This window comes from Euleptes europaea, chromosome 5, assembly GCF_029931775.1.
Source record: "Euleptes europaea isolate rEulEur1 chromosome 5, rEulEur1.hap1, whole genome shotgun sequence".
In the NCBI taxonomy this organism is placed as follows: Eukaryota; Metazoa; Chordata; class Lepidosauria; order Squamata; family Sphaerodactylidae; genus Euleptes; species Euleptes europaea.
Window position 1 is genome coordinate 50,962,782 of NC_079316.1, and position 13,397 is coordinate 50,976,178.

Genomic DNA, 13,397 nt, shown 5'->3' on the forward strand with positions numbered 1-13,397 from the left:
CCTTCTCTTTAAAGTGTTTTCAGGTGACGAACACCAGCAAAACTGCAAGTATCTGGTTCAATTCAGTCCAGATCCTGTGTCTTACCATACGCAGAGCTCCACATTTGGAGTTCTTGTATTTTGGTAAGTTAATGACAGGGATTTCAGTGAGGCTTGCTTCCACATAAGAGTTCTTCAGCCTGGGCATAAACATTAGTACTTCACACAAAAAAGTCCTTCATTGTATAGGAGCCACATACCTAAAGAACCAGCTCACACATACCAGCTCACACAATATGAACAATTGTGACAAAACAGTTCCTCCCTTTAATTCCTCCTGTCTATGCTTCCCATGATTCTCCAGTCCCTGACTCCAGTCCCCCACAGCAGTGCAGAAGCAGGAGACATTTTTGGGGAGGAAGTTGCAGCACTGCATAACTGGAAGTAACATTAAGACATCACATGACATCATGCAGCACTAGTCCTGCCCCCCAAAAGCTCCCCTACATGAAGCTGATGATCACTCAGCTCAGAGTTGCAGTCCTTTCCTGCTGTGGCCCCAGTCTTTTGGACCTCTCTTCTTGAGAATAAAACCTGAGTTCAGTGGCACCTTAAAAACACAAAATTTATTCCTGAATAAGCTTTCCTCAGTCAGAAATAAATTTTGTTAATCTTTTAGGTGCCATTGGACTCCTGATTTATTTTGCTGCTACAAACTAACGCATCTTCCTACATGGAATGATCTTCCTGAGGGTATGAAGGAAACACTCACTAGGAGGATTTTGTTAGAAAACTTGCAAATCCATGCTATTTAGGAAAGAATATGATGTTTCTGGCCCTGACCTGGATGGCCCAGGCTAGCCTGATCTCATCAGATCTCAGAAGCTAAGCAGATGGGGGACCACCAAGGAAGTCCAGGGTTGCTGTGCAGAGCTAGGCACTGGCAAACCACCTCTGTTAGTCTCTTGCCATGAAAACCCTAAAAGGGGTCACCATAAGTTGGCTGCGACTTGACGGCACTTTACACACACATGATGTTTCTGATGTTTTTCCCCTTGTAATTTTGTGTTGTATCCATCCAGTGGGATATTTTCTTCTGACCGCGGATGGTCAGAAAATACATGCATCATCAAAGCAAAGCCCCAAAGTAGTCGGGAGGGTGACAGTGAGGAAACAGCCCTGCATAAATGGCCACAGTGTTCCAACAGGCTGGGGCCACAGCCAAAAAAGCCCTGGCTCTGGTTGAGATCAGCCGGACACTTTTAGGGCCAGAGACCACCAGTATACACCTTCATAGCCCTGGATTATGCTTTAATTAAAAAAAAAATCACTATTATAATTTTATTACTAAAATTACTAAAAACCCTACTTAAAGAAGAAAAGCAGGGTATAAGTGAAGTAAACAAAAGAGTTTTGTGGTTCCTTTTTAGGATTTTTTTTAGGATGGCATATAGGAGGGGGATCGCTGCCCCAGCCCAGCCCCCAAAACCTCCCACCAGTGGAGAGGGAGCACCTGGCAACCCAAGGTAAGCTGCATTGCTCCAAAGCAAAATTCAAAAACAAAAACCATGTAATAACTTTTATTAAAACCAGTGTACAAACTTTCATGTCCTTCAGAAATCTTCATCTGGCTATACATTAAAAATAAACAAGAGAGGAGGAGGGGAGAAAAAAGATGTTTCAGGCCTCTTATTTGCATCCTGAATAGTATGCCAGGCAGATGTGAATAGAGTGGTGCTGGTGGAGCAGGTATCAAGTTGTACCTTTTGCCTTCTAGGAAGAAGGAGGAAGGGTATTGGCTGCCTCCAGTTGCAAATATAAAACCAGTGATTAACCAAATGTCCTTCAACTCCAAAAGGAACACACTAGACCCTTAAATAACAGAAATTAGGGAACAGGGTTAAAAAAACCATAATAGCCAGTATATTAACTCAAGAATAATTTTAGAGAAGAGATGTTAAAGCACATTAAAGGTTCAAAGTTAACCAGAGTCAGAAAACTGACACATACATGTTCCTCATATATCCACAGATCTACAAACGTGAAGAGTGGCAGTATGTACCCATATTCACTGTTAAGTGGGAAATCACAAAAGTGTCTGTTTTGCTGCATGTTTGCAAGTTGCCTTATGCGGGCCTTTGTAACAGAGCAGAGCCAACCTTTTTCTTTTTTCTTTTTTTGCAGAAAGCCTCCCTGCTGTTGCTTCCCCTAAGGTGAGAATTAAATGTGATTAATGGGAATGCTACCATTGTGTAGTCTGAGACAAAACCAACTTCCCTTGCCTCTCAGTCTCCCTCCCATTGTCCACCTACTCCACAACCCTAGAGTTCCTGGTGCTTTCTTATTCCCTTTGTATCTGCATTGATTGTTTTTACACAGAGCATCAAGAACATCTGCATGAGTTACAGCCTCTAAGGAGAGAGGCATTAATTTTTTGGGGGGAAGGGGGAGAGATACAAAGCTTTAAGACCAGCATTCATCTCACAAAGAGAGACATACAGTTGGTGTAACTAGCTGAAGAAAGGTGGGGCTTAGAGTGTGCATGGTTTAGGGAATTGTGAATTTACCAGCTTCCCCAAACCACAGGAAGATGCCACAGGACAGGGGAAAAGTCACAATGAGCCTGGACATTGATATCAGTGGAAACATTTGTGTCTGGAGAACCTTTAGAGTTGCCAGTTCTGATCTGGGAAATACCTGGAGATTTTGGGGGTGGAGCCTGAGGAGGGGAGGCTTTGATGAGGGGAGAGACTTCATTGGGGTATAATACCATAGAGTCCACCTTCCTAAGTGGCCATTTTTTCCCAGGTGAACTGATCAATGTCACCTGGAAATCAGTTGTAATAGCGGGAGATCTCCAGCCACCGCCTGGAAGTTGGCAACCCTAGGCACCTTCAATACTGAGGAAAATAAGTTGCAACCAGGGGTGAAAGGAACTTAAATTTCTTACCAATATTTCTCTTTCTTGGGAACTTAAAGCAGAAGATGGATGGCACCTCAGCCAGTTTCTTACTGATATACTGTACTGGCCTGTACTAGCTTGTTTTCTGTGCTTTTTGCAAGCCTGAACTGACCCTAGAAGCTAAAATGACTAAACTGAGGCTACTGTATATTGGTAATATTATGAGAAGGAGCCCCGTGGCGCAGAGTGTTAAGCTGCAGTACTGCAGTCCAAAGCTCTGCTCACGACCTGAGTTCGATCCCGACGGAAGTTGGTTTCAAGTAGCCGGCTCAAGGTGGACTCAGCCTTCCATCCTTCCGTGGTCAGTAAAATGAGTATCCCGCTTGCTGGGAGTAAAGGGAAGATGACTGGGGAAGGCACTGGCAAACCACCCTGCAAACAAAAAGTCTGCCTAGAAAACGTCGGGATGTGACGTCTCCCCATGGGTCAGGAATGACCTGGTGCTTGCACAGGGGACCTTTACCTTTTAATATTATGAGAAGGCAAGAGTCACTAGAAAAGACAGTCATGCTAGGAAAAGCTGAGGGCAGCAGGAAAAGAGGAAGACCTAACAAGAGATGGATTGACTCTATAAAGGAAGCCACAGCCCTTAATTTGCAAGACCTGAGCAAGGCTGTCAAAGATAGGACATTTTGGAGGACCCTGATTCATAGGGTCGCCATGAGTCGGAAGCGACTTTACGGCACTTAACACACAACACTTGTTTCTTATATGCCATTTTAAGTCAGAGGAATATTCTAGGTTTGCCCTTTTTCCCACCTGTGCTGAGTAAACCCCCATCCTCAGCCCCAATCTCCTGCCCTCAAGAAACTGAGGAGTACAAGAAATAATATCTGGAAAATGGCCTCCAAGGTGACACTCTAGGAATTTCTCTGTGTCTCTATTAGACCATCACATCCTTCCCCAAACGCCTCCCTCCCTAGGAACCACCCTCAAAATCTCCCAGCATTTGCTGAGGCAGTCTTGGCAACCCTAAAATACCCCCCAAAGAGATGTTGTAAAATCAGGAACTCTCCTGTACCAATCACATCCCAGTGGGAATTGACTAGTCATTTAACTTACAGGGAAACTGCCCTAGAGAACCAATGGTGGAAAGCAAAGGCAAACCCCAGCAACTCCGCCAATGCCTCAGAGAACACTACTTGGCTCAGATACTTCACTGGTGATGGCGATTGGTCAACTCCTGCTGCACTGCCACTAGTTTGTGGGAGGGAGGGAATGGGTAAACCAACTTTGATTGTTGAGGCAGCTGAGCATCATGGTCCTCCAGCACTAGCTTGTAGTTCATAGAATCATACAGTTGGAAAGGGCCGTACAGGCCATCTAGTCCAACCCCCTACTCAATGCAGGATCAGCCTAGAGCATCCCTGACAAAAGCTCTTCCAGTTGCTGTTTGAAGACTGCCGGAGAGGTGGAGCTCATCACTTCCCTAGGTAGCCGATTCCACTGCTGAACCACTCTTACTGTAAAAAAATATTTTCCTAATGTCCAGCTGGTACCTTTCCACCGATAATTTATACCCATTATTGCGAGTCCTATCCTCTGCTGCCAATAGGAACAGCTTCTTGCCCTACTCTTTCAAATACTTAAAGGGAGGAGGAGGAGGAGGAGGAGGAGGAGGAGGAAGAAGAAGAAGAAGAAGAAGAAGAAGAAGAAGAAGAAGAAGAAGAAGAAGAAGAAGAAGAAGTGGTTTTTGTATGCCGACTTTCTCTACAACTTAAGGGAGAATCAAACCGGCTTACAGTCACCGTCCCTTCCCCTCCCCACAACAGACACCCTGTGAGGTAGGTGAGGCTGAGAGAGTGTGACTAGCCCAAGGTCACCCAGCTGGCTTCATGTATAGGAGTGGGGAAACAAATCCAGTTCACCAGATTAGCCTCCGCTGCTCACGTGGAGGAGTGGGGAATCAAACCCGGTTCTCCAGATCACAGCCCACTGCTCCAAACCACAGCTCTTAACCACTACACCACGCTGGCTCCCATGTCGCCCCTCAACCTCCTCTGTTCCAGACTAAACATTCCCAAGTCCCTCAGAGTTTCCTCATTGGGTTTGGTCTCCAGGCCCCTGATCATCCTCATCGCTCTTCTCTGCACCCACTCCATTCTGTCCACATCCTTTCTGAAGCGAGGCCTAGAGAACTGCACACAGTACTCCAGGTGCAGCCTGACCAATGCAGTGTACAGCAGGACCATGACATCTTGCAGTTTGGATGTTGTGCCTCGGTTGATGCATCCCAAGATTGCATTAGCCTTTTTTGCTGCTGCATCACACTGGCTGCTCATATTTAACTTACGGTCCTGTTCCATTCTGTTCACATCCTTTTTGAAGTGACGCCTCTAGTACTGCACACAGTACTCCAGGTGGTTAATATTAAGTCAGGTATGGCCGAGCCCCTAGTGTAGCAAGTGCCACTCAGTTTGGCTTGTTCCAGGGCCATCCTAACTTCCCAGTGCACTTTTGCCTCCCAGCCTTACACCGCCCTAGATGGATTTCGGCAAGCCATAATCAATCAGTCTTCGTTCTCCTTCTGCAACATGGGGATGATAACCAAACTGGCCTACTTTGCAGAGGTTGTTGTATTTGCTACTGAGATCTTCTTAGATATGAAAATTAAGCCAATCTAACTCTAAAAAAGATTGCCTGATTAATTAGGGGAATTTTTTTGTTTATCAAAAGGTTTTAAACAGCTTTACTACAGGTACAAGGTTACTGCCCTCTCCATCATGAGTCTAGATCTAAGACTATTCAAGAAACTCTAAGAAATAATACAGGGCTACCTGATAAAATCAGTATCCAACGACTACTAGAAGATAATAACACACAAACTTCGAGATGTGTGGCCGAATTCTGTGCTGCTATCTATAAGGCCCGAAAGGATGTAATGTACAAATAGATACAATTTGAATAGATAAACATTTTAGAAGCTAGTTTGCTTACCTTTTTAGATATGGGATTTTATTGATATATTTTATTTTGTGGACTTTTCGGTTGTCTGATATTGTTTTATTACAATTTATGTAGCTCTTGATTAGAGGTTCTACTTTTGGTCAAATAAAGATTGATTGATTGATTGATTGATTGCAGGTACAAGGGAGGAGCTGCTTCAAATTTTTCTTCACGCCCAACAGAATGCAAAATCTTACCTGTAGCCTGGAGTGGTAGAGTCCAGGAAATTTACCACTTGACTGTGTTGCATTATTATGAATTGGATCTGAGGTACTTTAAATGCCAGCAGCATCCCTTGGTTAAAGAGGGAACTAGGGTCCTCTGTATGCTCTTGCTGCTGTTCAAAGAACAAGAGAGGTACCAAAGCAAACGGTGGTGACAACAGCCTATCTGTGCCTTTGAGAGACGGTCTGCCAAAATCATGCTGCTGCCCAAACTCATGAGACTCTTCACAAGTGGATATTCCAGCTAGCAGTGGCAGCTGTCATCCTTGATCTCTCATACCCTCCAGGATATTTCCAGTTGCAGCATCTCTTTCTTTAGAGACATTAAAAAGTTAGTGGAATTAATCTGCATCCCAAACACACTGTGCTATCATTGAGGAAACCAAAAAGTGCTAAGTTTCAAAACTACATTTCCCACATTCCCTGGCACCTTAAACACTGACATAACAGTGTTCGCCCCATGATGTAAAAGAGGACAGTGCAGCCGAGAAGGAAATCCTCCACCTGGTCATCACCATAAGGGATTAAATGTAAGAGAGGGATGTTGCCACCACTGGAGCAGCAGCAAAAAGTAGAAAGGAAGAATTCATCTGTGGCTGAGATTAAGATGTAAATTGGCAAAGAATTTGGGGCTGCAATGTTAGCCTTGCCCTGACCTGGATGGGCCAGGCTAGCCTGATCTTGTCAGATCTCAGAAGCTAAGCAGGGTCAGGCCTGGTTAGTATTTGGATGGGAGACCACCAAGGAATACCAGGGTTGCTGTGCAGAGGAAGGCACTGGCAAACCACCTCTGTTAGTCTCTTGCCATGAAAACCCTAAAAGGGGTCGCCATAAGTCAGCTGCGACTTGACGGCACTTTACACACACAATGTTAGCCTTAATATTGAAGGCCAGCATTATGAACTGCAACAGTTCATATTCTGAGCCTAGGAACAGCAAACTTTGGAACCATTATTATTTTAGAGAGGTACAGAATGAATTCCTTCCCTAAGCAACTACTCCTATAAGTTACTTCTTACCTCCTTAAAACACTAGCAATGCTCAGAGTCATAGTAGATGAAGGAGGGCTCCCCCTCCCAAACTCTCTTAAGCATAATTATAGTGCAAAATCTACCCTGAGGCATGAGCAATTATGGCTGGACTGAACAGGGTGAATGAGGTGGGAAGAATTTACACTGCCCCTTTTGCAAGGTATGAACCGCTACAGACTTTTTTTCAACCAAAAGAAACTATTCTGTCGCCAGCTAAAATCCCCACTTTATTTTCTGTTTTAATTTCTTAAGTATTGTAAATCAATGATCACGTCGGACACCTACTAGTCCAACTCCAGGTATTGACCATACAATTCAGGATTGTCTGCTAATAAAGCAAGGAAAATAACTTCATTTTGATGCCACACCACAAAAATTGTATTTAATCATCCTCCCACATAATTAGAAATTAGATCTTCATGTGAGATTTGATTTTAGCGAGACATAAAACAACTTTTGTCAAGATCAGAAAAACAAGGAATGGGAAAAAGATGGTGTTAGTGAATCCCCAAATGTGAGTGAATTTTAAGTTGGTAAGTGGAACCATCTTTATTTTCTGCTAGGTTAATCTCTGGCTAAGAATGAACCTTTTTACCCTAACAGTTTTCTGCTGGCTCTGCTTTTCTAAAAGATTAATTGCTAAAGAAGACAAGGCAGAACTGGTCTGTGTCTGTCCTTGAGTGCTGATAAGGAGGTACAGTGTAGAAATTTAACTAACCCTCCCTGCAGCTGCAAGAACTTAGATAAAGTTACTAAGTTGCATGTATACGTCAATACTTGCTTATGTCTAATTGGATGAAATACTTTTTTCTTCCCTAGTAATGCTATGATGTCATTAAACCTATGCAAATTGTATACATAATGAACTTAGCAGAACTTCCCTTGTCTTCAAGTTGCTACTTAGACTAGGGTTGTTTATGCATGGGTACTTTCACTCACATTCGCCCCCGTCTGTCTTGGTTGTTACTTGGAGTTATGCATGAGTTTTCCATCCATTAGAGATGACCTCACTGCCAGCCCTCACAAATCCCAGCACTTCTCATCCCTCTATTAACCCGATTCATCCATCTCCCCTGAGCTCAGCCCAGGTGAAATCCCCATGCATAAGGCAAAGCATAGGACACAGAAGCTTGGTTTCTCTCACAGCAAGCAGCACAGCCAGTTACAAAGCAGTGTGTCAAGGTGCAGGGATTCAAATGCTTCCTGTTTTCTCAGAGTTCTTTCTGAGCAAAAGAAACGCTTTTAAAAACTAGACTTGCCCCCCCCCAAGTTCCTTTCAAATAACTCCTTTTTTTGTTTTTGTTCTTAAAATGCTTTTTATGCGGCAATTGGGTTTTGGGGGACGACGAATTCTAACCACTACAGCCAATTACAAAGTGGCCTTTCAAGGGGCGGGGACTCACAAGCTTCTTGTTTTGAGCTTGGAGACTGCTCATGCATAGCTTCACAAGAAGAAAGTATATGTCCAGCTAGCAACAAACCTCAGGTAAAACTCCCATGCATAAATGATCTAGGTGAACTTCTCAGCTTGAACTTTTAATAAAGGATTACTTTAACAGCTGTTATGTATGGAGTGCATCATTTAGAACCCCTTTCTGGAACCTACAATAAATTTCCCCATCATAAGCATTCTGGAGACCTCACAAAATCCAAACCCAAAAGAAATAGCCCTTATTTAACTTTTGACAATACTATTACATGTTTAACATCTCTGTTCAAATATAACTTTTTTGGACGCGGGTTTTCTGGTAACGTTAATTTAGAGCAGAAGCTTTTCCCCACCATGGTAAATGCAGCTAAGGAATGGCAACTGGGGACAGGAAAAGCCACAAAAGGAAAGTTTCTTTTTGTATGTTTATGCTTAAATGAAATAAAAATATTAACACACACATCCCAAAAAAGGGAAAGTTACATAACTCTTCCCTTCAGAGAGACATTTGCCCCTTTACACTGCAACCCTTTTCTGTCCAGGTTGAGAATCCCTTATCCGAAATGCTTGGAACCAGAAGTGTTCCATATTTTGGATCTTTCCATATTTTGGAATATTTGCATAAACATAATAAGATACCTTGGGGATGGGAACCAAGTCTAAACACAAAATTAATTTATATTTTATATATGTTTTATATACACTTTATACACATAGCCTGAATGTAATTTTAAACAACATTTTAATAATTTTGTATACATTGAACCACCAGAAAGCAAAGGTGTGACTATCTCACCAGAATACCTATTTCGGCTGTTAAACAAGAGCAACAACAAACTAACAACGACAGGCTTTCAGTCCCCACCTACGATGCTGTATACACTGTATTTTTTTTTAGCTGAGAAGAAACATCAGAAGCAGTTGAGGGACCAGGAAGTGGGGTCCTCTAGGGATGAGGAGGCATTCTGCTGGATGGCTTTTTAAAAAGTTTCCTCCAGAGCCATCTGCCTCATTAACAATGGTTTTTGTCTTAGAAGTCTCTCTTTTATTTTATAAACTGTCATGATTTCTTGTTCTATTATGAATTCACGCTGCTCTAATCCTTCAATAAGCCTATCACACATGTCGGCTCAAAACCTCCGCTTTTGGGGTCATTCCGATTTCAGATGTCCGGTTAAGGGATACTCAACCTGTACTTGAGTATTATTGGCACAGCAGCCACAGAATTCATGTTGTTACTATTTTCCTTGGCTTTTCTCAGTCTGTGAAACTTTTAATTTTAATTGTGGGACTGCTGGCAATCTGGGTTGGCAGTAGATTCTCAGATCTATGTTTCAATCTAGATAAGACGATCTTCATGTATACGCAAGCTTCTGTGTACTTCTCACATGCAGAATAAGGAACAGGGGGAGTGTAAACCAGATTCACATGCACATTTCCATTCACACTCTGGTGCAACAAGGCACACAAGCAGTGGATGAGAGACCATGCTATGAATCAGGAAATCCTCAGTTCAAATTTCCCCTCTGCCACGAACTCACCAGCTGGTAAGATACAAGGTAATGTATGTGAAGCACTTCGAGCATTTGCAAGCATGCTAGTAAAGCTTTAAGTAAACAGACGGTTTTATAGACTGGAAGTGGATGGGAACAGATGAATCTGCCATGCCCAAGTTCAAACACAGCAGAGAGAAAACAGTTGTGTGAGTATTTTAAAAAATTCTGATTGTTAACATAAGCTGGCCCTCAATATGTTATATCTGCTACTGCAAAACAAAAATGTGATTGGTTTCTGTCTTTCTGACCTATGCAGCATGTACATTTATTTCTGTTTAGGATGTATATACTGCCTTTCCAAGTATGTTGCTCAAGATGATTAATAAATAAAAGCTGGCCTTTGGAGGCAATGTCCACTCTTCCCATTCTCCTTGTTGAATTTCTCATGAAATCACTTTCCCCCAAGCATCCCTCTGAAGTTATGTACCAATGTACATAATGAAAATGAAGATTTCAGCCAAAGAACAAAAGTCCAATTCTGGATTCTTCTCACACACCCCGCCCACACACACACACACACACACACACACACAACTTCATACCAAACTAAGAAAACAATTATCCTGTGGCTTTCTTTTTTTATTATTTGTTGTTATTTTGTCTTAACTGTTGATTGGGATCATGAGTTGACAAGCTATGCAGAAAATCAGTCAGAGGTGTAATTAAGAGTGCCTCTCAAGGCAACAGGGATTTGCATCCTTATGCAAGAAAGCCAACTTGCAAACTATGTCTTTTGTACTAAAAAGATTGAATTCAGTGTTACCAACCAGACCCATAAAACCAGTAAGTACAGAGAACAGTGTAAGGAACATGACACACAGAACAAAGGAATGGTTCTAATACTGGATCAAACCCCAATTAGGCATTAACATTAAGTGCTGGAATACACAGGAAGAATGCACCCCAAATGGCAATTGTCAAACTGCAACTGCATACGTCAAAAGAAAGTCTTGCTGAGTTTCTGAAGGTTTAGAGATTTGACTCAAAGGCTGAAAAAGCAGTGCATTAGACTATTCCCTCTGACAGCAAGTTACAGGATTTATTTGCACTGCAGTGTTTCTGCAAAAATTAATGGACTTTGAAGCTACCAGCCTAGATGCTTCCCCCACCCTGTCCATACATCAACATTTCAACTTTCTGATCGAACTAGGCTGGCAACAAAAATGTATCACCGCCACTGACAACAATCTAATAGACTTGGCGAGGGAGGGGGCTTTTCTCCATTTCAGCCTGTTTCAGCCCCTTGGAAGTTAGCTGTCCTACAACAACACCTTGACATTGAATTTCATCTAGAAAGAGAAGGAACAAAAGCAGTTTTTTGGTCAGGATGTCCCATCAGCCATTTTTCTACATGCCTCTGTACACGAGCACTCTGAAATCCTTAGGAAAACAGGATCAGAACCAGTGAAGACATACATTCCACAGTGAATGCAAACATAGATTCCTGATGTCCTCTAATGATCTGGGATTCATCAATTACAGCTAACTCACATCCCATTGCACATATTCTCAGAGCCCCAGCAGCCTCAAATAACGAGCACTCCTGGCTCTAATGGACGAGGCTTTTCACAGCAGCTGTAGATGGGTAGCCGTTTCCTTGTTCAATAGTTCATCAAGTGTACCATGTAAGAAGGCCAGTGTACATAGATTAGAGTCTGCTGAGCAGTCCTCTCAGCTTAAGAGGCGATATATGTGTCTGTGTGCAGCATCATTGTGATTGTGACCCATTGTGACAGCTGGCAGCTACTCAGTTAACCACGCCGGTCGCAGTACTTCTTCCCTTTCAGTGATGCGACGGTGCTTTGGATTACGAGGCACAGGCAACAGGACCACAAGCAGGACGAGAGATACTGTGCACCGATTAATAACAACGGGAGACATGCTCAGACACAAGGCTACGACGGAAGGCACGGCAAACCCGGAATCACACAATGACGAGCTGACCTGCTGATTTGTAGCCCAATCCTGGGAGCCCCCGTCCACCATTTGCCACGCAACCGCAGTCCGGCTGCTCAGTGAAATGCCAGGAGAAACATGAGCACAACATTAATGATGATGAGAAAGAGCAGAATGACAAAAACCACCACGCGCTGGGTCTCCGGGTTCATGTTGCACCACAAGAATGTGTGAAGTGCGCTCCATTTGTGCCTGCTCTGGTTGGACCCCTTCGCCATGTCTGGCAACGGCCTCAGCCCTAGAAAAACACTGGTTTTTTTAAGCACGTTAGCAGCGTTGTTTCTGGAAGGAAGCGTGGGGGAAGCCGAGGGAGGGGGACACAACAAAAGAGGTATTCAGCAGCTGTCTGGAGGAAAACCTGAATGGATTCAGCATAGCCATTATCAGCTTCCAAGCATAATGCATGCACATGCAAGAACATCCTCTTCCCCTTCCAAGCAATCCTCCTTATCTTTTAAAAAATGTTTTATCTCAGCAAAGCTCCAGCTTTCCACTTCATCTCCAGCAAAGTAACTGCCTCCATTGCATTAGCTGAGCGAAGACTTTGAGCTCCTATTGCAGGGATGCCTGCGTGAGTCCAGAGTTCTCGGCTGTGATATTGGCTTTCCAAAAAGCTAGTCAGCTATTTGCTAGGCACTGTAGCTAGGATACATGCAGGCCCCTAGCAACCAGGGAGAATCAAGGAAAACGTGGCTATTTCAAAAAGAGCTTCAGAGGTGGATGAGGCAGGTTTTTTAAAAAAAATTTTTACAGCTATAACACGGATAGACGGAAAACTCCACCCATTTGAAGATTTATGTAGGTGTTTCTCCCTAGATTAGTATTATATATAAGCATGCATATACAGATAGAAACTGATAAAAGGGGAGAGATGAACTCTCAAGGTAGGTAGTGATCTGGTTTTGAAATAAAAGAGATCTTAAGTCAATGTAATTCAGTCTAGTCAAGGGATGACTTGAGAGGAGCTCAGGCAAATCAAAGTCATTTAATTCTGGAGGAAGATTTCTATAATGAGACATTGGAACCTATCCTATTCATATAATGTAGATGCTTAAAAATGTGATTTTCACATTAAAAAAAATTCAATTCACATGACACTCAGAAAAAATTGGCAAACTCCTCCAAATTTACCATGGTCATGACAATAGAATCATTTACCACAAAGGAATTGTTTGGTGGAATGTAAAATCAAAGTTTGTGCTTGTGATCAACAACAACAACAACGATGCTGATAACAACAACAACAACAACAACAACAACAATAATAATAATAATAATAATAATAATAATAAACAACTTTAATTTATATCCCGC

At 42.7% G+C, this 13,397-nt stretch overlaps 1 protein-coding gene across 2 annotated transcripts in view; it reads right to left on the reverse strand.

Annotated features, from left to right (window-relative positions):
* ARHGEF4 (Rho guanine nucleotide exchange factor 4) overlaps positions 1–13,397 on the reverse strand; it is a 129,305-nt gene that overhangs the window by 39,029 nt on the left and 76,879 nt on the right. The window contains exon 1 of one of the 2 annotated variants that reach the window (XM_056849595.1): positions 12,072–12,650. The exons of the other annotated variant lie outside the window; for it this stretch is intronic. Within the exon in view, the coding sequence (XP_056705573.1) occupies positions 12,072–12,113 (42 nt within the window). The 5' untranslated portion in view covers positions 12,114–12,650. Of the gene's footprint in view, positions 1–12,071; positions 12,651–13,397 lie in introns of those variants that run through there. 2 annotated transcript variants of the gene reach the window in all.